This window comes from Pempheris klunzingeri, chromosome 9 (genome assembly GCF_042242105.1).
Source record: "Pempheris klunzingeri isolate RE-2024b chromosome 9, fPemKlu1.hap1, whole genome shotgun sequence".
NCBI classification, from domain to species: Eukaryota; Metazoa; Chordata; class Actinopteri; order Acropomatiformes; family Pempheridae; genus Pempheris; species Pempheris klunzingeri.
The window spans coordinates 10,419,977-10,441,762 of NC_092020.1; the positions used below are offsets into that span (position 1 = coordinate 10,419,977).

Consider the following 21,786-nt stretch of genomic DNA (forward strand, 5'->3'; position numbering starts at 1 on the left):
GGGGGGGGGGGGGGGGGTAGTTTGCATACAAAGCCAGTAGGTGTCAGTGCGCTCACAGAGGAGAGGAGAGCTCCCAACCACTGAACTCTGTGGTGTCTGCTGCTTTAGAGTAAAAACAGGATGGAGGGAGGGGGGGGGGGGTCGCCAACAGAGGCGGAGTTTTCATGCTTGAAGTGAGCTCGGTGCAGGAGTTGACTGAGCAGAGGACCTGAGGTGTGTGGGGGCGCAGTGGGGAGGAGCAGCAGCTGGACGGGGCTCTCCGTAAAAACGCTTGCACGGCAAAAACACAGCAAGCGGATGTTTTCATCACGAGTCTTCGCCTTCGACTGTCCACACAGACTGCTGCTGCTGCTGCAGGAACCTCTGCAACATCTGGCAGGAGAAGTTCAAAGAAAGTGAGTGAAGCTCTCTCTCTCACACACACACACACACACGCACACAGAGGGTTCTTGTGTTCATGTCCACGGCTGCACACTCTCTGTGTTCAGGGTGGATCAGACCAGGACTGTGGTACACTTCTGATCTGCAAGTTCAGTGCTGTCATCTCTTCAAGTCAGAGTTTAACGGCATTGTGTGTGTATGTGTGTGTGTGTGTGTGTGTGTGTGTGAGCAGGACACAGTGCTGACTGTAGTCCAGTCTTCTCTGTGTGGTCAGTGTCTCCCAGAGTTCTAGACTCAGTAGTCCTGATCCCTGTTAGAAGAGGATGCAGATATTAGGGGGGACGTCTCCAACTGTGAACTATCTCATGACTTTAGTCCCTCTTGGGGGGGGTTGAAGAGGACACCTACATCATCATCATCATAAGTTGACAGCAGACTGAGATGGTTTGCTTTCTCAATACCATGTTGCAAACCTAAAAAAAAGGAGAAGTGAACTCAGATTGTCTAACGTATGGAGAAATGTGCTCACAGTTGTGACAGAGCTGGGACGACCGCCAAGCTGCACTGTGGCTGTCGCTGCCTGGGCAAATATTGAGCTTTTCTGCTTCTACAGAGCGGCACGACCAACCAGAGGTGCTTCCTTATGTAACGGAACAACAAAGTGTGTGTGGCTTGGAATTGATGAAATTTTCTGTAGAAACAACTTCTGACCAAACATTTGAAGTGACATGCACCCCTCCGTTCCTCCCTCTGAGGTGAAGCTGAGGTGGGACGTGGTCCACTCCTTCTAGAGCCTGCCGTCATGGCTCGGTACCTCAAATATTTCACCACCGTCGGCGATGAGCAGCCGGTCCAAGAAGACGTTGAGGAGCTGCACGTGGCCAGTGAGGAGCTGAGTCCGGCTACTGGTCAGTTCTCCACAGCGCTGACCTTCAGGCAGTCGCTGCAAAGGCTGTACAGCTCCGATCGGTTCCAGGTACGCAGCTCTGGCCTGTTCAGTGCATCTGTTGGTAGAGTAACGCCACTCTGTCTGTATGAAAGCAAGTCTTTTGGTTCCTCAGCTTTGATGCCACTGGTGTGGGTACAGATATGGAAAATACCCATCAGTCTAAAGTAGTAGTGATGGGAATTTCGGCTCTTTTTAGAGAGCTGGTTCTTTTGGCCCGGCTCCCTAAAAAGAGCCGGCTCTTTCGGCTCCCAAGTGGTTCCTCAGATTTTTTGGTTGCTTCAATAAATGTATTACCAAATTATGTGTAAAATGAATTACTAATGTAAAAAACACATTATATAGAATATTTATTGTTTATATTATTAATTTTAAATTATTTAGTTTTACTGGGGTCATAGAGCTCTGGGCTGTAGGTCTTGGTGGCTGTGGTGTTGTCCTGGATGATGCTGTAGACATTGTAGGAGCAGCGACTGTTAACAGCAGGTTCCCTTGCTTGTCTTTCCTCCTCTAACTGAATTGATGGGTGAACAGTACGCACATGTCTGTGCAGGTTGTTTGTGGAGCCTGCCTGATATGAAATTTTAATTTTGCAAAGTCTGCCCTCGAACTATCAATTATATTAAAATGTGTCCAAATTTTACTACGCTCAGCGTGGACACACAGACACCACCACACATCTTGACCAATCACGTGCGGCTTTAGCAGAAAAAAGACGAGAAAAACAAACATATCGGCTCCCGATCAGGAGCCGGCTCCCGTCGTTCACTTCAAAGAGCCGTCTCTAAGAACCGGATCGTTCGCGACTGACACATCACTATAAAGTAGTATCTGCAAATTGTCACATGAGAAACTGGAACCAGCAACTGTTTGGCATTTTTGCTTGTTTAAGCATTTTACTCATGTAAGATCGCCAGGCTCACAGTGAACGGTGAACAAAGATTGGTGAGCCAAACCAGAGATGTTGTCGTTCAATTCCACACATTCTCCACTGCCTACATTACCCACTGTGCAACTCATCCACCCACACTAAACTGAGAGCAGCAGCGATGAACTCCACGCCAACACAGTCTCCAACATGTTGTCTTCAGCCCCATCAGGGCCAATTCAAGTGACAGCGCTTTGAGGATGTTTAGTGGAAGTCACATAGTTCTCCCTGGAGACGCTTAACGCTTGAAACTACTGTTGTCGCAATTCCCCAACACCTGCGAACACACTGATGCGTGACATCAGTGAAGTTCCTCTTCACGCTTTGTGGAGTTTTAGAGCAGCTGCTGTTAGACGCTCCACTGATTGTCCGACTTTGCCTCCAGGTGCTGGTGGTGTGTTTGGTGATCCTGGACGCCATCTTTGTTCTGGCGGAACTGCTCATAGATCTGTCTGTTATCAAGCTGGAACATGGTCACATTGCTCCTGAGGTGACAGACACACATTTGTCCTCTTCTTACCAAGACCTCTGTTTGGTATTATGAAGTGATTTACTGACACATTAGTGTTGTTGCAGGTGTTTCACTACCTGAGCCTGGCTCTTCTCACATTCTTCATGATGGAGCTGGCAGGTAAGCTCTATGCTTACCAGCTGGAGTTCTTTTACCACAAGTTTGAGGTGTTTGATGGCTTGGTGGTGGTGGTCTCCTTTGTGCTGGACATCGTCTTCATCTTCCACGAGGATGCCTTTGACGGGATGGGTCTCCTCATCCTGCTGAGACTCTGGAGGGTGGCCAGAATCATCAACGGTCAGTAACACCTTTGTTTTCAGCATGTACGGGCGGGGTGGGGGTAATAAGACATACCTGCAGCTCGGGTCAGAGCATTCAGCTGAAGTGAACTTTGAAATCCAAGCAGACACATACAAGCTTCTTATAAGATGAAAAGGCAGTTCCACATGCCCACTAAAGTCTATGTGATCATGTGTACAGTGAAAGAAAATAAGTTCTTTAACTACTACTACTACTACTTTTTTTGGCTCCGCTGAACCGTCACCTTTTCAGCTCACTGGAGTGTGCAGGCCTGACAGGAACACCTAACACCTTGAGATAAATACTGCGTGTACGAAGCCGATGGTCAGCTTGTCTCACATCTTGATAATCCCTGCGGTGGCAGCTCGTGGTGATGTTTCATTGAGTTGTACTTGTATGTTGGAGGGTGTTCTTTTCCACTGGCAGGTTCATCTGGACCTGGATTTTTGCTATTCCGGTTGGCATGTCAGTGGAGTGCACTCACAACATGTAACAGAATTTGAGTTCAGATTTTATTGTAAATTAGTTGTACTTTTTCTGAATTTTCGTATCACTCAGATAAAAACAGCGTTTATTTGTGGATTTTTGGTGAAGTACAGTATATTAGATACATTTGATAGGATCCACTAATACAGATGGGTATATAATGAGAGCATTTTATTTTAAGACCACAGACTGGGTCCCACACACAGACTCCTATAACACACAGACCCCCCTCCCACCCCCGCCCCAGAGTTGTCATGATAAAGAGCACCAGAAGCCAGTGTGGCTGCTCCACACAGGGATGACTGTGTGTAATGTGTTGCAGGCATCCTGGTGTCAGTGAAGACGCGAGCACACCAGCAGATCCACAAGCTGAAGGAGAGCTATGACCACCTGGTTCAACGGGTCACAGAGCTCCAGGAGCGGAAGGACAAACTGGTGAGTCCTCACAGCTGCCTCACACTAAGTCACGCATTAAAACGATCCAGATGGTGACGCAAAGCATGTTCACGGCTGGAGATGAATATTATACTAAGGGGTTTCTAGACATGATGTCTTCTATAGCTAGAATACTGAGGTAACTGGAGGGTCTTTATATCCTGCTGTTAAAGACGGACTCATAGTGGGTGTTTGATAAGCTCATTTCAGTACATTCAGACCTGACATTTAAACTTGAACATGTCGACATGAAAAAATTTAGAAATGAACATTTAACAAAGTAAAATAACAAATATTGAAAAAAAAAAAAATCTTTTTGGCTTCTGGTCAAAACTATAGTAGGGTGGTGGGTAAATAAGAACTTCCCTGTTTGTACATATTTTGGCATCTGGGAGGTACAGTATAATGTTTTTTAGGAATTGGTCCAGTAGGCCTCAGTAGCTGTGAAACAAGCTGCTATGGCTGCAACCTAATCTTTTTGGACAACTGCACCTGATCACAGTAGGTCCACTAAAAGAGCTTGTTTGATCCACTGTGTGTGACAGCATCATGGAAAGGATCCCTACAGAGAGAGACCTGGAAGATCCTTCTGGTTTAACCACAAACAGCCGTTATATCGCTCTCTGACACACACACACACCAGACTCCATTCACTAAAACAATAACTTTACCTTGCAGAACACAGGACAGTTGCTGCCTTGATTGGTCAGTTTGTTTGTTATTGCTAGTTCAGATCCGAACTAACCCTTCAAAATACCAGTCATATAAAGTCTTGTGCTTTTATTTTGTCAATGGAGTCTGGTGACTTTGAAGAGGGCAACTTAACGGCTGATTAAACAAAAGGGTCTTACAGCTTTAAAAAAATCCAGCTTTCTCGTTAAACTCGTGAAAAATTAAAAATTTATTACAACTTTGGTTTTATTTCTGTCGTTGTGGTTCTGTGATTCATGGAGATGTTTTACTCACCAAGATAAATGCTGAGATCTCAGGTTGACCAGGGGAGCAAACAAGAGCAGTCAGATGATCGGACAGGTTGTGCTTAAGAAAGTCTTTCTAATATTCCAGTGCCTCACGGTAACTGGCAGGAATCCATCAGATGTAGGCTAGTGACAGCATCAGTGTTGAATGAGGTCCAGCAGCAGACTGACTCTTCTGTCTGTCTCCGTCTGTGTTAGGAACAAGAGAACCAGAGACTTCAAGCCCTCCTGAAGAAGAACGGCATTGACTTTTGACTGGTCAGGCGACCTGTTGTGGAGCTGTTGTTCAGTATCGTTTGTATCATGAGCCTTTTAATGTCAAACTGTTCAGTCCACGAGGAACTCTTATTCTAGACCTGATTACTGTATTCATTGTACTTGGTTACCATAACTACGTGATTCACTATCTACTATTCAGTAGATTCATATCCTTGCTGAAGGTCTGCATATTTCAGATTGTCAGTTACTCAGATGCTACTGGAAATCACTCTCTGAAGCTATGAAGGCCGTGGCCTTAAAGACAGTCTCCAATCCCCTCTCCCCTCTCTCGTCGGTTCTGTACACAGCCGCTGACTGACAGCCTCAGTCTAACCCACACACAAGCAAACAGCCATCACAGCTAACGTTAGCTTTAGCTCACAGCTCCTGCCTCCTGGGCTCTGAGGCTCTGAGCTCTGTGCTCTGTGCTCACTAAGCGACGGTCTGTGGCGCTCAGCGGTGGTTCGCTGTCCGTCTGCTCAGTGGGTGTGAGCTTCGTGCTGCTAACTCACCACACTGTCGCTGAGCCGATTTAAACTTCAGCCATTCTTTCTGTTGTGCGACTAGCTCACTAGTTTTAGCTCTGTGGAAGACGGCGGTCATCCAATGGGGGCAGGTAGGCAGGTCTGTAAGTGGACAGGCAGGTCGGTGAATGAAATGGTTGGACTGTCTTGCCACAGCTACAGATGCCAGTTTTTTTTTGTCCAACTACTTCATTTATTGATTGCCAGTATAACAAGAAGTGCTTCTAAATAAAGTTGCAGACTCTGCCTTTAATTAGCTTGTAAATAGTTGAAACATCCTTTACATTGATGACTTAAAACTAAATCTGCTTGCTAACATTTAGTATAAGTACTGTATGTTGTTAAATGAACAAGTGATTTCATTGATTAAAAAACATTTATTAAATAATCTATACATGTTATTCACACAATATACAGTAACACATCGTACACACACTGTTTGGTGTCGTGTGTGTGTGTGTGTGTAGTAAATGTTCCGGCACACCGACAAGTGGAAACCTGACGGATGGTTCAAACAAACGGGAAGAAGAAGTCAAAGGGCAGTTTGGCGTCGATGGTGGGCGTGGCTCTGTAACCAGGAAGAGCGGGTGCAGAAACTGGTGTGAAAGCCACTGAACTCCTGACTGACAGGATGCTGCTGCCTCCAGATAACAGGGCCTGTGGGAGAACAGGCCAGTCACACACACACACACAAATAATTAGACTGTCATTTACTTTCCTCGTAAAGCCTGCATGTGTCCCGCGTGCCCTATGTGTGAAAAGGTGAGTCTTACCAAACTGGTGGTGTTGGTTTGGATTATCTCTTTGATGCTCACAATCTGAGCTTGGGGGTTCACCAGGGATCCATAATTAGTCCATTCAATGTCTAAATGAAGTGATAGTGGGATGCTGCAAGTCTGCGCTTCCTGCAAATCACAAACATACTGCTTCATTGTGGCCTCCCAAACCACAGAGCATATAATAAGTACATATACTGACGTGTTTACTACATGCTCATTTAAAGGGAAACTGGAGAATTTTTGTTTTTAAATTTCACCCAGAATTCATACATTCATACACAGTCCCACATTGTTCTCTTCAGTCTGAGCCTGTCTGTGGCTAAAACAAGCTGTTTTAGTGGACGTACTTTGATCAGGTGGACTTGGCCCAAAGGATCACGCTGCAGCCCATTTGGCGGCTGCCGGCTGTAGTGATCTATTGGACCAATTCCAACATCTACCAGACATTTTGAATCTGAAATATGTAAAAATGGGGCTCAGGCTTAAAAATACAGGAATTATCCTTTAATCATCTAAATTAGTAACAAAAAATATATTTTAAAAAATAAGCTTGTTGGACTCAACTTCAATCAAATGTGCAGAGAGCAGTGTTAGAAACACAAATTACATTTCTGTCTTATTCTTTATCAGGAGACTGATTTGGAAACACCCTCAATATGTGAAAAGCCCTGATGAGCGACGGCAGAAAGGTTAAATAGGTTTGACCATCTCAGACAATCAGTCTGGGATCAAATGTCATACATATCCACAAAGCAACACACACTGCAAATACAATAGGCAATGAAAACAGGAAAATTAAATACATGAAATAAATCAATTGAAATAAACAAAATAAGAAAAACATGAAATAGTGAAGAAACTAGTGAGGACTACTTTTTATCCTTTCATTTTAACTTACACCTCTCCCATCATATTCAGGACCTGACCTGACAGACCTAAGACTCCTCTCTGTTTTCAGTGTGCACTCACCAGGGGACCCAGGTTGTTCTCAATTGTCACCCAGTCTAGTGGATAATCTGCTGGTGAGTTTCCAAAGGAAGCCACAATTTGGGGATAGTTTGGTCCTCTCAGAACGCCCAGAAGCTCTTGAAAGACCAAGGAGCAGTTGGCAACATCATCCAGTCTACAGGGACAAGACAAGTTACCTTCACATATGTATTCAGACACAAGGAAAGACTGTAGCAGTACACAGTGAGCAGATCTGATGAGTGTGAGGATGTCCCGCCTTAATGTGCAGCCGGACACAGAGTCCAGACCAAAAAGGACAGGGGAGCGCTGATGTGGTCCCCTCAGACAGTCCTGGTCATCAGCACCCTGGAGAACAGACAGAGTGTCCCTGAGGTCGATGCTTCTGGCAATCCCAGTGACGACAGCTGTTAAGGACAAACCCTGGGCCTCGAAGCACATCACAACATCAGCCCCCTGTCATCAGACCGTGTCACAAGGAGAACTCTGTCTTATTTTTATAGATGTGGGTGTCTAAATGACTGGTAGGTATAAAAAGTGTTGGAACTGGTCCAGTAGCCAATAGCCACGAAATGGGCTACAACTGCACCTGATAGTACATAGAGTACATCCACTGAAAGTAGGGATCCTTTCAATAATGCTGTCAGACGCTTAGAATAACAGTCTGAGCCTGTCAGTGGATCAAACAGCACTTTTAGAGGACCTACTTTGACGTTCAGCTCTCACTGCTGCGGTCCAGGCACATCTTTAAAATGTCACAGTCTATGAATGTGGGTGAGGGAAGCCAGCGTTCGGGCAGGAAAGGGAAACGGTAAAGGATATTCTGCCGTTCTTGTTCCAGACACAAGAGGGAGTCCAGCCACATAACCTGGATTTCCACTGAAGTGGACAGCCTCCTCCTGCCCATCCTGGACACAAGACAGAGTACATTACTCACATTTAGTCCCAACAATATTGTTTTCATTTATTGCATTTATAGTTTGCACAGGACTGTAATGTGACAAAAACCTATGGGTGAATTATTTGAACACCCCTTAATGAGTGGAGGTTAAGTCTACGGCAAGTCTGCAGAAGAACTGTGAACTTTCACTTTGCAACCCCCATAGCCATCATGGTGCCAGCACAGGATAGGTTGAGTGCTGTGGACGGCTCCATCAGTGGGGTAGATGTCATAGCACCTCTAAATATAATACTCCTCTGTACAAGGTGAATGTTTGAATGTGAGTTTATTCAGATCTTTGTTGGGGCAAAGTTTTAACCGTGACTTCAATAATAATGTCCCCCTGATAACAGCAGAAGTAGGGTTGCAGTGTTATTAGACGACATACTGTGTGATGTAATGTGACAGTAACGGGGGGGGGCGTCACATTGTGTTTTTGTGTCCAAACCCCTTTAAAAGTGAATTCTGAGGTGTGTAGGATCAAACTGTGCAGGCTGAGATGACGACAGCAGCCAGAAGCAGAGGCTGGGATGTTGGCAGTGCGGTGCTTTAGAGTAACTAACAAGAAACACTACAGCGCTGCCATCACAACAGATCTTTGTAGCATAGGTTCCCACTGGTGGCATTCGGGTTGCCACGGAAACGAGGTGCTCATTATATCTACAAATGTTCAGCTTAACTAAATAAAAAGTTGAGAGCGACTTTAATCGTAAACTGTTATTATCTGTCAAACAGTTTCCACTGCAGTAGGTACCAGTCTGTTTCCTCTCTTCTTTGTATGTTGTTTTGTTTCATTGCCGTTGGGTACCACGACCACTATTTAATGCAGATATAACCCCAACTTCATGGATAACACTCCATGATACACAGAGGAAGTCTTGTTAAGATGGTACCTGGACAAATGTGATATGAAACTGCTGTTCCAGGGTCAGCGCTGCTTCATAGACAAATCCAAGCACCAGGGACACGGTCACATTCACTATCTCACCAGCTGGGTTGTACTTCATCACATAGACAACCTGAGGAGATAACAATGTCCAGCTGGTTATCATTAGAAGACTTTTCAGGTGTGTTTGTTTAGTGTAAAGCCTTAGTTCTTGAGAGCACACTTTTGTCGTATAAAGTGATGAAATATTATTGCAGCTTTTAATTGAGAAACGTGGATGAAGACAGTCATGTGTTGCCTCACCTCCAGCACCACGTTAGCACAGAGGCTCGGGCTCAGGGGGACGGGGCTGAGGCTCTCTCCACCACCGATCTGTAGCTCTGTCTGAGTCCCCTCCACAGACTGCAGGATGACTGAAGCCACCTCCACAGGAACAACCTCCAGCAACGTCAGAAACACCCAAGTTAGTCCACTGTCATTAACAGTTTACATTCTTCCTCTGCTCTCATTTACAGCACTTTACAGTTACACTTTGTATATTGGTGGGGATAGCGACGCCAGAGCTGTCCATGGTGATAAAGGGTGAATCCTAATCACTTTCATGGTCTCTTGATTTTCCTCTGGCGCCACTAGCAGGTTGAATCTGTCAGCCATTTGACTTGCAGATATGTTATTAGTACTGGACATCCATGTTTGTTGCCATAAAATAAAGGCAGGCAGGATGTCCACTGTGATTGGCTACGTATCTCAGTTAAATTCCAAGCTCCTGCTGGTTGATTTTCATACCATACTAAAATGAATATGAATCCGTGGAAGGTCAGAAAACATTTTAACGGGTCTAAGACACTACCCGTATGGCCTGATTAAACAGAAGGCTTAAGTGCAGTGTGGTGTCGTAACTGACTGATTCCTTCTTTGTGGGAACTGGGCACAGTGAAACAAATGTCATGTTCCTGCCTTTGCATTGCAGCAGTTAACCACATGTTATTGCACTATGTGGGGCCTTCCTATTCTTTTTGAGCAAAAACAATGTCAGTGTCTTGCTAAATTTGCTGGTTGGCCGCTGGCTGTGTTGACATGTGAAAGTTCTAAACACAGACTTGATTATATTAGAGCGGCCAATAACACGATAATACCACAACGCTTCCTCCAGCTGGGTATCAAAACACTGAGCTGGGAGGTCATTATGGGATGTGGAGGCTCCAGGGGCATAGCTTCCAAGACACATATCAGCTGGCAAAGACAATCACAACGTCGGGTAATGTGGCGTATAACTCACATCATGGAGAACCTGCGAGGCTTTATACTCACATGAAGGCGTCAGTTGCATTACATGTGTTTCAAGTTTGTTATGAACCATGGCACCATTACAACTCCTTTAATTCATCATCAATTACTCGGGCCTGTATTTTCTATCAGAAAACATCCAACTGACTCAACTAATTAACTGACTAATTCAGAGTTTAACAAAAGTGGTTATACTTACAGCTGCATCTTTGTTCTTCCCCTGTAGAGTGGAGAAGGTTTGGTTTAACATCTTTAAAAGAAAATTTCTCTGTGTTGTAAGCATTTCCATACACTCTAAATAAGGATATGTCTCCTGCAGGGCATCAAGCAGCACTCACTGATATTATCTGAGACAGTGGGAGTGTCTGAGCTTGTTTAGCAGTATGTGGCAGAGGAAATGTGGGACTCACAGCCAAGAGCTGGATGTCAGTATAGGTGTCCATGCTGAGGGCAGGCAGGGTGCTGCAGTCCTGATCCAGGATTACACGCCTGGAACACCGAGTGCTCTGATCCTTCAGGAACGCTGGGGAGGAACAGGAAAAATGAAGCAACAATATGCATAAAAAATGAAAAGCACATATTTTATGAGCTATTTTAAGCATATTTGAAATAATACAATATATTGAAACAAGATGATAGTATGGTGTAGTTCTTAAAATGTCAAACTATTCCTTTAACAGACAAGAAATGAGCCTTCTTAACAAGCTGTTGCAGTAATAATGGGTGTAATAGTCTTAATATAATGTAACTGACTGTGTGATCCAGATGTTACATACAGATGTTACAGGGACTAACTCACACTCAAAAGCCTTTACTGTGTTTCACTTTTAGTGGAGTTAGACTTTGTACATTGTCTGTTGTAGGTTGTATGTATTATGACAGCAGTCATGTGACATGTCCATGAGTAACTTTTGTTGGTCCAATAGAAATAGAACACCCGTAGCTGACCATGTTGTTAGAAGTTGAGACTGTGTTGGAGGTTGTCTGCTTATCATTCAGCTTTGTGCCTGCATGGCTTTCATCCAAACTACACTTAAGTTAGCCAGGAACACCCGGCCTACTTGGATCGCTGAGCAAATCAAAGATGTGGGTGGTGAGTCAGAGGAATGGAAGCAGGCTAAATTGCTGTAGTTTTTGGGGGTAGTTATCTCTGCAGTGTAAGCTTAGGGTGGATGCTTCAAAAGGCACCACGAAACATTTGAGAGACGTAGTGACACATTCTGCCTTTTCCAACAGACAACTTGAATTCATAAGAAACAAAATACAGACGTACTCAATTTATATGCAATTAGCTAATTTTGGATAGATGATGCTATGTAACATTACAGAGTCTGACTTTAGGACCCTTCTATACTGGTGTGTTTTAATATTCATAATTATCCCAGTTCATAATCTCATGTCACAGTGAGGAGTGGTTACCTGCAGGACTGGTGTCCACGCAGTCAGCAGTGACCCCAGGAGCTGGCAGCCAGAACATCCCACTCTGCCCACCGTCTCCAACTGTCCCCATCACATCCCCGTACTGAAACCATCAACCATCAGCAGAGAATCAGCAAATGATCTGATGACAAGTTAACAAGTGTAAATGAGACAGACAGTTTCCCTCGCCTGGTATCCAGACACGTGGAGCTCTGCAGCGGGATCCTGGCTACTGTTCTCCTCTGAGCCGAAAAGAAAACTGGTAAATTTTTTAAAGAGCGAGTCAAAGTTGCTGTCAGTCGGAAGAGTGGGAGAGGGATGAGATAATCCATCGACACCTAAACAAAACACACAGTCAGTGGCTTGTTAGTGACAGAGGTATCAGCCCACAGGCACGTTCTCAAGTCATTCAAACGAAGACCATTAACGACTTACGGTTCCGCGAGTGAATGCAGAAGATGTCATAATTAGTCTCCCTATGGACAGAAGACTGAAGCTCTGAGTAACCATCTACTGTACTCCCTAAAGAGTAGGACGCTACTTCATGGCTGCACAGCTGCTTGTTACCACTGCAGACAGAAACGAACAAACACCAAGACAGATGTGTAGATCAGACACAGTGAACTGAGGAGCGCAGAAACAGGAGGTCATTATTTAAATCCACATGAATTCTAAAATAGAGGCCGGACTCCATAACTACAGAGAACCAGGCGTTGAAACACCCTTCATTTCAAATGTCCTTCACTAATTCCATCAGCACAACAGTCATGTGACACTTGCCACTCTGCTGCACTCACTTTGTCAGAAATGACTTCCTGTCACTTCTATTTTGCATGGTTGAGAACTGACAGTAAATTAAGTAAACTGTCTGTTGCTTTTTCAAATTTTACTTTTGAATAATTAGTACTGGCATGTAATAAATAAAGATTGATTGATTGCTATCTATAAAAGCTTGGTTTTGTAACAACTTTATTACTGTTTCAGGTCTACTCGAGCCCGAGCCTTTTGCTGTGTCTCTCCTGCTGAAGCACGGTCAGGACAGGACACCTGGCATGAGGCTTGAAGCAGGAGGCAGCTGGCCGGGAGAGACTTGCCTGACGGTGTGGGTCGAGCAGCGGGTGAACAGAGCCACCTCCTCACCACAGTCTCTGTCGCAGCAACAGTTGATGTCACACACATCCCTGTGGTTGTCACAGGGACATAACCTGTCAACTGACACACACACACACACACACACACACACACACACACACACACACACACACGCACACAGCAGTTCTCAGGTCAGAGGGAGGCTTCCACAGATTGTCTGTTTTACACTTCCTCCATCTTAGTGGGAACATTGAAAGTCGACCTAAGACAGCTCCCTTCTTCCTGTGGCCTAGCTGACGGAGACATGACCTCACAGTGGTGATGGATGAATGAACATGGCAGCTGTGTGTCATTTGACAGCTATCAGCACAGTTACCTCCATCTATGATGTGTTTATGTGTGCACAGGGATATTTGAAGATATGTACAATTTAGGTATTATTTTCAAAAGCAATGGCATTTTGCTTTATGTTTTATGTGAATGCGTCGACGTGTATAATGTGCACGTAAGAGCTTTCTCTTCATTCAGTCACATATTTGAAATGCTTTGCTGTTTTAGACCTGACACAACAACAAGCAGTGTATCAGTATGCTAGCACTTTAATATCAAGCATGTGGTCGACATTGTGCCGCAGTGGAACGGCAGCTTACCGCTGGAGACGGGGGTGAGCAGGCGGCCGGAGACGGGCAGGGGCTCGGCGGGCAGGGTGGGTCGGACGGGCTCCTGTGTGCTGCTGGGGCTCGCTGTTTGGGTCGTGAGCTCAAACTCCGCAGGCTCCACTGTAGTTAGGAAAGAGTCCGTGACCCCGTAAGTAACGTTCTGCTCATAAGACGCAGTCGTTTCCAAGTTGTAACTCGTTGTATTGTCGTTTGTCGTGACGGCGGAGAACAGGAGAAATAAACTGAAGAGGTTTGAGGGGCGGCAGGGTGCAGCACCCGGGGCAGCCATCTTTGTTTAACCGTTGCTATGGTCCTTCTTCTCCTTTCCTTCTGTCGGTGCTGGTAATGAAAGGCCGCACGCGCAGCGCCACCTGCTGTCCACCGGAGGAACTGTTCCAGAAGAACCGAAGGACACTTTATCAGCAGATCTGCTCGCTCTCATACGACGACACTTTCAGTCTTGGTGAAATGACCACACCTTAAAACACGAGTTTGAGCTCTGCACTGTTCACAGCCCTGGTTTACCCGTCCGGCACAGTTCTGGTTGTGGTGATTGTCCACAAGGTGGCAGCACAGGACAGTAAAACACAGGAATACCTCAGGTTGCTGGTCTTAAAATGTAACATCTCCTCTAATGCACCACATCAAGTCTAGGTCACATGGTAAAACACTGGTGTGACATTCCAAAATAGAATCTATCAACTTTTACCTTGGTAGGAAATAGTGAAAAATCATGATGGCAGATTCTGAGAACCCACAGGTGTCCCAACCAAAGGTTCAAAACCAAGAAAGTCACAGACCACCACAGACCACACAGACCACCAAGACTACCACAGACCACACAGACCACCACAGACCACACAGACCACCACAGACCACCACAAACCACACAGACCACCACAGACCACACAGACCACACAGACCACCACAGACCACACAGACCACCACAGACCACCACAGACCACACAGACCACCATAGACCACACAGACCACCACAGACCACCACAGACCACACAGACCACCACAGACCACACAGACCACTACAGACCACACAGACCACCACAGACCACACAGACCACCACAGACCACACAGACCACACAGACCACCACAGACCACTACAGACCACACAGACCACACAGACCACTACAGACCACACAGACCACCACAGACCACTACAGACCACACAGACCACCACAGACCACACAGACATAGTGCAGATATTATCCCTCAGTTAAACAGCGAACTTTTCCTGCCGTGACCTCTGACCTCCTGTCTCACTCTTTAGTAGATGCAGTCTGTAGAATTTAAACATGTTTATATATTACAGGTATTTCTTGGAATGGCTCTCTTTCTCTCTCCCTCTCCTTCTTTCTCTCTCCCCCCCTCTCTTTCCTTGCAGTGCTTCCTGCCCCTCACACTACTTAATCAATTCTCAGCGGCCATTAAGATGGTGTGGACCGGGCAACTGATAAATATATTCAATCTGAGTCTTTGTGGATAATATCCAACTGTCAGGAGGAGACGCACACATGCACTGTTGATGGTATGTGTGTGTGTGTGAGTGTGTGAGTGTGTGTGTGTGTGTGTGTGTGTGTGTGTGTGTGGTGCGTCAGCGCTGGGGCATGGTCATTGAACGATGAGCACACAGGTTATCACAAGGTCACCACCTCACTTGCATTGGAAGTGTGTGTGAGCCTATGTGTGTGTGTGTGTGTGTGTGTGTGTGTGTGGTTGGGTGGCAGTGAGAGGAAGGAAGCCTAATTAGAGCATTAATTAAGAACCAAAGGGTTTATTGAATAAATCCTGTGGTCATTAGCAGAACACACAGCAGCCAGCCTCCTCCTCTCTGTGTTTCCTCCCTCTGCTCTGATGTCACCGTGACAGCGCTGCTGTAACTTTAGACTAATAGACCAGATACTTCCTCCCACATCAGTGTTACTGAAAGTATTCACAATCTCAGAAGCCATAAAGAACCTGTCAGAAAGTCCTGACATCACGTCCTGCCCAACTGATAGCTTGGAAAACTATGCTTTATCACAACTTAGGTTTTATAGTCGGAGCTCTGGACATCATTTCTATTAGATATGAAGACAGCGTACCCCCTGTTTGCTGAGATCTGGGTACACAGATGGATATGAATCTCTCAGCCTGCATGGCTAAATACACTGGTTGATTATGTAAGGGGGTTAAAATGACATGTTTGCACAGGCGACCTCTTGTGGTTGTGTGCATACGTGCATGCGGCTGTGTCGTGGTATGAAAAGTAACTGCATCACCATTAGCCCCTTTTCCACCGCAGGAACTGTTCTCATTTACCCGGGATTTTGAAAAACCTCGGCGCATTTCTACCGAAATTACCGGGGAAAAAAAACTTTCCCTCAACCCCAAACTTTCCCCCGAAAAGGTCCTACTAGCGAGGAAGAGCTTTTCAGATTGCCTGGAATTCTTGAGGGGCGGGGCTGTGTGCTGAAGAACGCTGATTGGTGGAACACACGCAAACCTGTTTATTTCATTTCTACAAGCTTCACTTTGTTTGTGTTTTGAACATTTGGAAAATGGACGCTGAAACAAATTCGTGAAAAGTTGAAGAAACATATGCAAGATTTTAAGACACTGAAGGACCACAACAGGTCTACGCCGTACTCTACGTCCCCCATACGCCGTCAGCCTGATTTGAATAAATGTTCCGGAACTTTGAGGTGCGGTGGAAACACAAACCACACAGATTACCAGGAATTCTTTTACCCAGGTAAATAAATTCCTGGTAATAAAAGTTCCTGGAGCACTGTTAACGCTGCTATTTATTATTCTAACCTACACCAGCATCTTTTCCTAAACCTAACCAAGTGGTCGTACTGACCTAAACCTAACCAAACTGCAACTGAAAACTGAAAATAGTTTTTAAAGGAAAGGACAATGGACGCAGGACTCACACGCTGGACTGTCAGCCAGGAGATCGCTGTTTGTGTCAAAAGCAAAAGTCACAGTCGACTCATTTTAGCTCACGTATGTAAGTTAACTCCTCTATCCTACGTCACGTACATAACACATGCTGCAGATTTCTGTACGATTCCCCATGTGTCAAGTATAGATCCGGCTTTTGATTTGCTCCTCTGATGGCTCCTTTTCCATTCAGACTCATTGGTAATGTATTATCTTGAGTCATACCACGCCGCATCCGAGCAGCTGTTAGCGTAGCTGCGGCTCAGAAGACTTGTGCAATGGGCTTAACTTTCAACTTTGGTGATTGTTGCTTGACGACTGCATCATTAACCAAATGATAAAAACTGACTGGCCCATGCTGTGTGCCCTTCACTGTGCTTCGTACCATGCATACTGCCTCACAGGAAAACGCTGTCCTTAGCTGTAAATCTGCTCCACTTACAGCGGTATCCTCACACACCAGGCTGCTTTCAGAGCATGTACTGTATGTGTGTGTTTGTAGTGTATCATGTCCCAGTGCTACAGAGCAACACCTCTGCTCCTCTAATCCTCTCAGCCTATCCGTCTCTCTGTCTCTGTCTCCATCTATCTGTCCACTTATCTGTCCATCTCTCATCAGGTCATCGTCTCAACCGTTTCTGCCTCCAAACATCGTCCCTCCCTCCCTGCTGTCGCCGTTGTCCTTCGCAAGCGCACGTGCACACGCCAGAGATAGTTTGCACAAGACTCGCACCTCGCCTTAACAAATCCGAATGTGAACTTGTAACGTCTCTAAATAAAAGAGCGAATCAAAAACAGATTCAATTCTTACTGGCTCTTATGTAGAATCCTGCAGAAACCTTGAATCTCCGTAAAGGAAGGAAGATTTAATATCTGCATCGAACAGTGACTGTGAATCAAAAAGTGATTAAAATATGAATATTTTCTGGATATCTCGTCTATATCTCTCGGTCTCTCGATGTCCCTCGTTGTGTCATCGTCCTCTCTGTCTCTGTCTGTCAGTCTGTCGTCTCTCTATCCTGATAACATCATGTTATCTACTCTCCAAATTAAAAAAGCAGCCTCATGCCCTTCACTGACACACACTCGCTGTGTGTGTGTGTGTGTGTGTGTATGTGTGTGTGTGTGTGTGCGTATGGTGTAGGTCACAATGTTTTGCCATTGTCTTGTAACAAAGGTTAGAAGGGGGGGGGGGGGGGGGGGGGGGGGGGTGTTAATCAGGGTCAAACTGGCTTCATGGTAAAATATGGAAACATTGCTTTTGTCTTTGTCACTGGGGGGAGGGAGTGAATGCCAACACACTGGACTGTGATAGTTGTGCTTCTGACATTAAGAAGTTGAGTTTGGTTCTTGCTGTCGTAACACAGAGAGAGTTTGGTACTGGAATGGCTCTAGCTTTGGAGAATGCAGGACTGTCTTCTCCACCGCAGGGAAGGCACGCACAACAACATCACGGCTCTGTGCTTCACATGAGGTGGGACCTCCTCCCTGAAGGCTTTTTAATGTTTGTAAAAATCTCTTGCGGATGTCAGTTGCAACGTGGTTAAGGTTAGAGAAATCATTTGTCAAACAAAATGCCATTCTGTGATGCGATACCAACTCCACAGGCAGGCTGGATCCCCCACCCTGAACACTGAATGTTCACATTGGATGTAAATTGTGCTTTACACGTTATGTCCGATAGGAACATGGGCCCACCGCTTCGGACTGAATATCTCAGCATGCATCACGTGGCTCGCCGTGATATTTAGTACAGGCTTTCATGTGGCCAGATCATGTGTCCTAATGACTGTGGTGGTGCCTTCATTTTCCATTAATATGTTAGATTCTGTAATGAAGGAGAGGAAGACCAGTTGCATTTGTTTTACTTGTTGTTCAGTTGGAGCAATATCTTAATTGGTTAAGGCCACTTTCACTTTTTTAAAACTCAAACCCAACCGCTGTTGGGGGTTTTAGAGGAAAGCTTTCCCCAGATAATGAAATCAAATATTCTTTGGGTAAAAGAGCTAACTTGAGTCAATATTTCCTGAAAAATAAACAGTGAAGCCAATTTCTTTTGGAAAAATATTTGCTTCGAACCATTCCAAAGTAGCACAGCACAATATGAAATGGGAAGAAGTGTGTTTTACTGAAGAGTGGGATTAGACAGAGCGTTCTGAATACGCTCTACCTGTCGTGTGTATTTCCGTTTCTAAAAGTATTGGTATTGTCTATCGAATTACTTAAAGGGTCCTATCAGTGTAATAACTTTGGTGTTCCTGGATTTGTTCAGTAGTTTCATTTATGACTAAATACCTGCGAAAATAACAACATTCCCATCAGCCTCAGCTGTACATTGTGCGCTGATGTTAGCATGCTAATAGGCAAAACTAAGATGGTGAAATTGGCCAAAAAAAAAAGGACGCATGATAAAATCAGCATGTTAGCATTGTCACTGTGAGCATGCTTGTATGCTCGCTTTAGCATTTAGCACAGAGACTACCGCCTCACAGAGCCGCCAGCCGTGGAGCAGTTTACATTACCAGAACTAATGAACCTCTTAACAAAGTGAATAAAAACTAGTCACTTCAGTAAACACAGTCTGGTATTAAAGCACACTGTATGGGTACACAAATCTTTATGTTGAAACATATTTGGACCAAAACAAGATTAAATACACACCAGTGGAATCCTGTCTGTTTAGAATCAATTGGGGTTAAGTGTGTCCCAGGCAATCTGTGTTGTATTGATCAGTTCAGTAAATCCGTAATCGTCCAAACCACATCATATCCATCAAATCAGACCACATCCTAATTCTAACATCTGGACAGAACTGGCTCTATGCATTAGCCTACATTATAATGTTCTAAAGCATTTATTAAATGTTCACCCTGCTGCTAAATGTTAAATAGCGGTGTTACCAATCTGATTTTAACATACACGCAGTAGATGAACACATATTCATATCATATTCACTCTATCAAATGGGAATTATCCATCATAACAAAGACCTTGACTTTCATCTAGTTATTACTGGTTATTACTGCCAATGAAAATAGATAAACCCAACCACTGATTTATCCTCAGTAGCTGTGAGTGCAGGGCTCAGCTCATTTCAATCACAAACGGCAGCGTCTTGATTTACGCCGGCCACTGTTTTAATAGAGCTAGCCATGGCCAAATTCAAACTAGCCCGATTAATCAACTAAACATTCAATATCTCCCATTCAGCAGGCGAGTGGCGAGCACACACGGCTTCTCAATATGAATTTTCCGGGAGATTTCTCTATTGATCGACAGACAGATGATTTGTGAGATACATTGTGTGGAGATCGATAGGTGGCCAGTCAATAGCTCATAGGGAGAAATGAACTGCGGTGACGTGTTGGCCATAAAGTCAAGTCTGCATGTGGTATTGCATAGTACGTGTGAAAATGAAGACATGCAGTGCATGCCGGGGCAGGGACTCAAACTGCCAACCTCTAGTCCTCTAATACCGCAAGACCACATGCAGCCAATGAGGTTTAATAAAGTAGAGCGGCACAGAGTCTGAGGAGACAGCAGGGTGGCCAGTGACTTTTACAGCAATCATACTCATGGTTCTCTCTTTCTCACACACACACACACACACACACACACACTGACACACACACTCACATACACAGGGTTTCATACACTCTGCTATTTCACTGGAGTTCCACTTTGCTGCTCTGCTCAGCAGGGAGACCTCTGTCTTTTGGGGCACGGCTGTGTGTGTGTGTGTGTGTATGTACCATACATACACTGCACTTTGTGTATCTTTTTGTTGGTGTGTGTTCAGTGATTCAACTCGCTACGTTTGGTTTGACTGTGTGTGTGTGTGTGTGTGTGTGTGTGTGTGTGTGTGTGAAAGAACGGTGAGGTTAGAGCAGTGTCAAAGCCAAGCGGATGATGAATGGCATTAGTTTAGTCTGTCATTACAGACTGGTTTTTTATGTAGGGGTCAACTCTAATGGAGGAGAGGAGAGGAGAGGAGAGGAGAGGAGAGGAGAGGAGAGGAGAGGGGAGGAGAGGAGAGGAGAGGAGAGGAGAGGAGGAGAGGAGAGGAGAGGAGAAGAGAGGAGAGGAGAGGAGAGGAGAGGGGAGGAAAGGAGAGGAGAAGAGAGGAGAGGAGAGGAGAGGAGGAGAGGAGAGGAGAGGAGAGGAGAGGAGAAGAGAGGAGAGGACAGGAGAGGAGAGGAGAAGAGAGGACAGGAGAGGACAGGAGAGGAGAGGAGAGGAAGATATTTTCCCAAACAACAATGGCAGACACATCCTTCCATTGTTCTTTCCTGGTGAAGTCGATCATTGAGCTTAAATGAAATGAAATAAACTAAACGTCTTAAGCCCTGCCTGTGGCCCCTATCCCCCAGGATAAAGGGTTAACCCACTGCACTAGCTAAATCCCTCTCTGTGTTTTTGCATAAATTCCTCTTTAAGTTTCAGACTATTACAAGCCTTAACATAACTGCAAAAAACAGTAGGTTTAACACTTAACTGCCAATACTTTGTGAACGCAGCTATTACTCTATTGTATCTTAATTTGGTGTTCATGTCATTTAGGATGAATGGGAAATATCCACAGACTGCATCAAAGAAGTGGACGTCTCTTCCGGGTCTGAGCAGTGAAGCTGATGCTGAAGACCTTGAAACCTGCTTTCCTTCCAGTGACCGGCAGGAGGCGACTCCACTGGCTCCAACAAGACGTTCAATCACTAGCTTCAGCTCGTCTTCAACACAGAATGATGTTCACTTTCTAAATGTCCCATTTAGGGGAAAATAGATGTAAACTTTAGGACAGGACTACCTTGTGACTGATCAGTCTTCCAGAAGTGCCATTTCTGGTCCAAAGAGATGGAAACATCTGCTTATTCTAAGCTAATTAAGGCTAGTTAGTCATTACTTTTACATGTTATGCTAACAGCAGCATCACATTTTGTAACTTCAGGTACATTGTGTTCTTTTTGTTACATTCCATTTCAAATCCTTTTCTATTTTGCACTGCACATTCATGGTGCAGAGAGGATGAACCCTCTTGGTTTCATGTGCAAAATAGAAAACAAATTGCCCA

The 21,786-nt window shown here is 45.0% G+C and overlaps 2 protein-coding genes across 2 annotated transcripts; one reads left to right on the plus strand and one right to left on the minus strand.

Annotated features, from left to right (window-relative positions):
- The first annotated feature begins 299 nt into the window (after positions 1-299).
- On the plus strand, positions 300-5,999 carry hvcn1 (hydrogen voltage-gated channel 1). The gene is made up of 6 exons (XM_070836924.1): positions 300-395; positions 1,137-1,357; positions 2,641-2,745; positions 2,832-3,063; positions 3,875-3,987; positions 5,163-5,999. The coding sequence occupies exons 2-6, from the start codon at positions 1,184-1,186 to the stop codon at positions 5,217-5,219; spliced, it is 681 nt and encodes a 226-aa protein (XP_070693025.1). The 5' UTR covers positions 300-395; positions 1,137-1,183; the 3' UTR covers positions 5,220-5,999.
- A 153-nt stretch (positions 6,000-6,152) lies between these two features.
- tctn1 (tectonic family member 1) lies at positions 6,153-14,063 on the minus strand. The gene is made up of 14 exons (XM_070837340.1): positions 13,738-14,063; positions 13,118-13,204; positions 12,459-12,592; positions 12,213-12,361; positions 12,024-12,126; positions 11,015-11,127; positions 10,804-10,824; positions 9,621-9,755; positions 9,325-9,450; positions 8,314-8,399; positions 7,751-7,888; positions 7,495-7,648; positions 6,520-6,651; positions 6,153-6,403 (listed from the first exon to the last, which is right to left on the minus strand). The coding sequence occupies exons 1-14, from the start codon at positions 14,061-14,063 to the stop codon at positions 6,257-6,259; spliced, it is 1,851 nt and encodes a 616-aa protein (XP_070693441.1). The 3' UTR covers positions 6,153-6,256.
- Between the last annotated feature and the right edge of the window lie 7,723 nt (positions 14,064-21,786).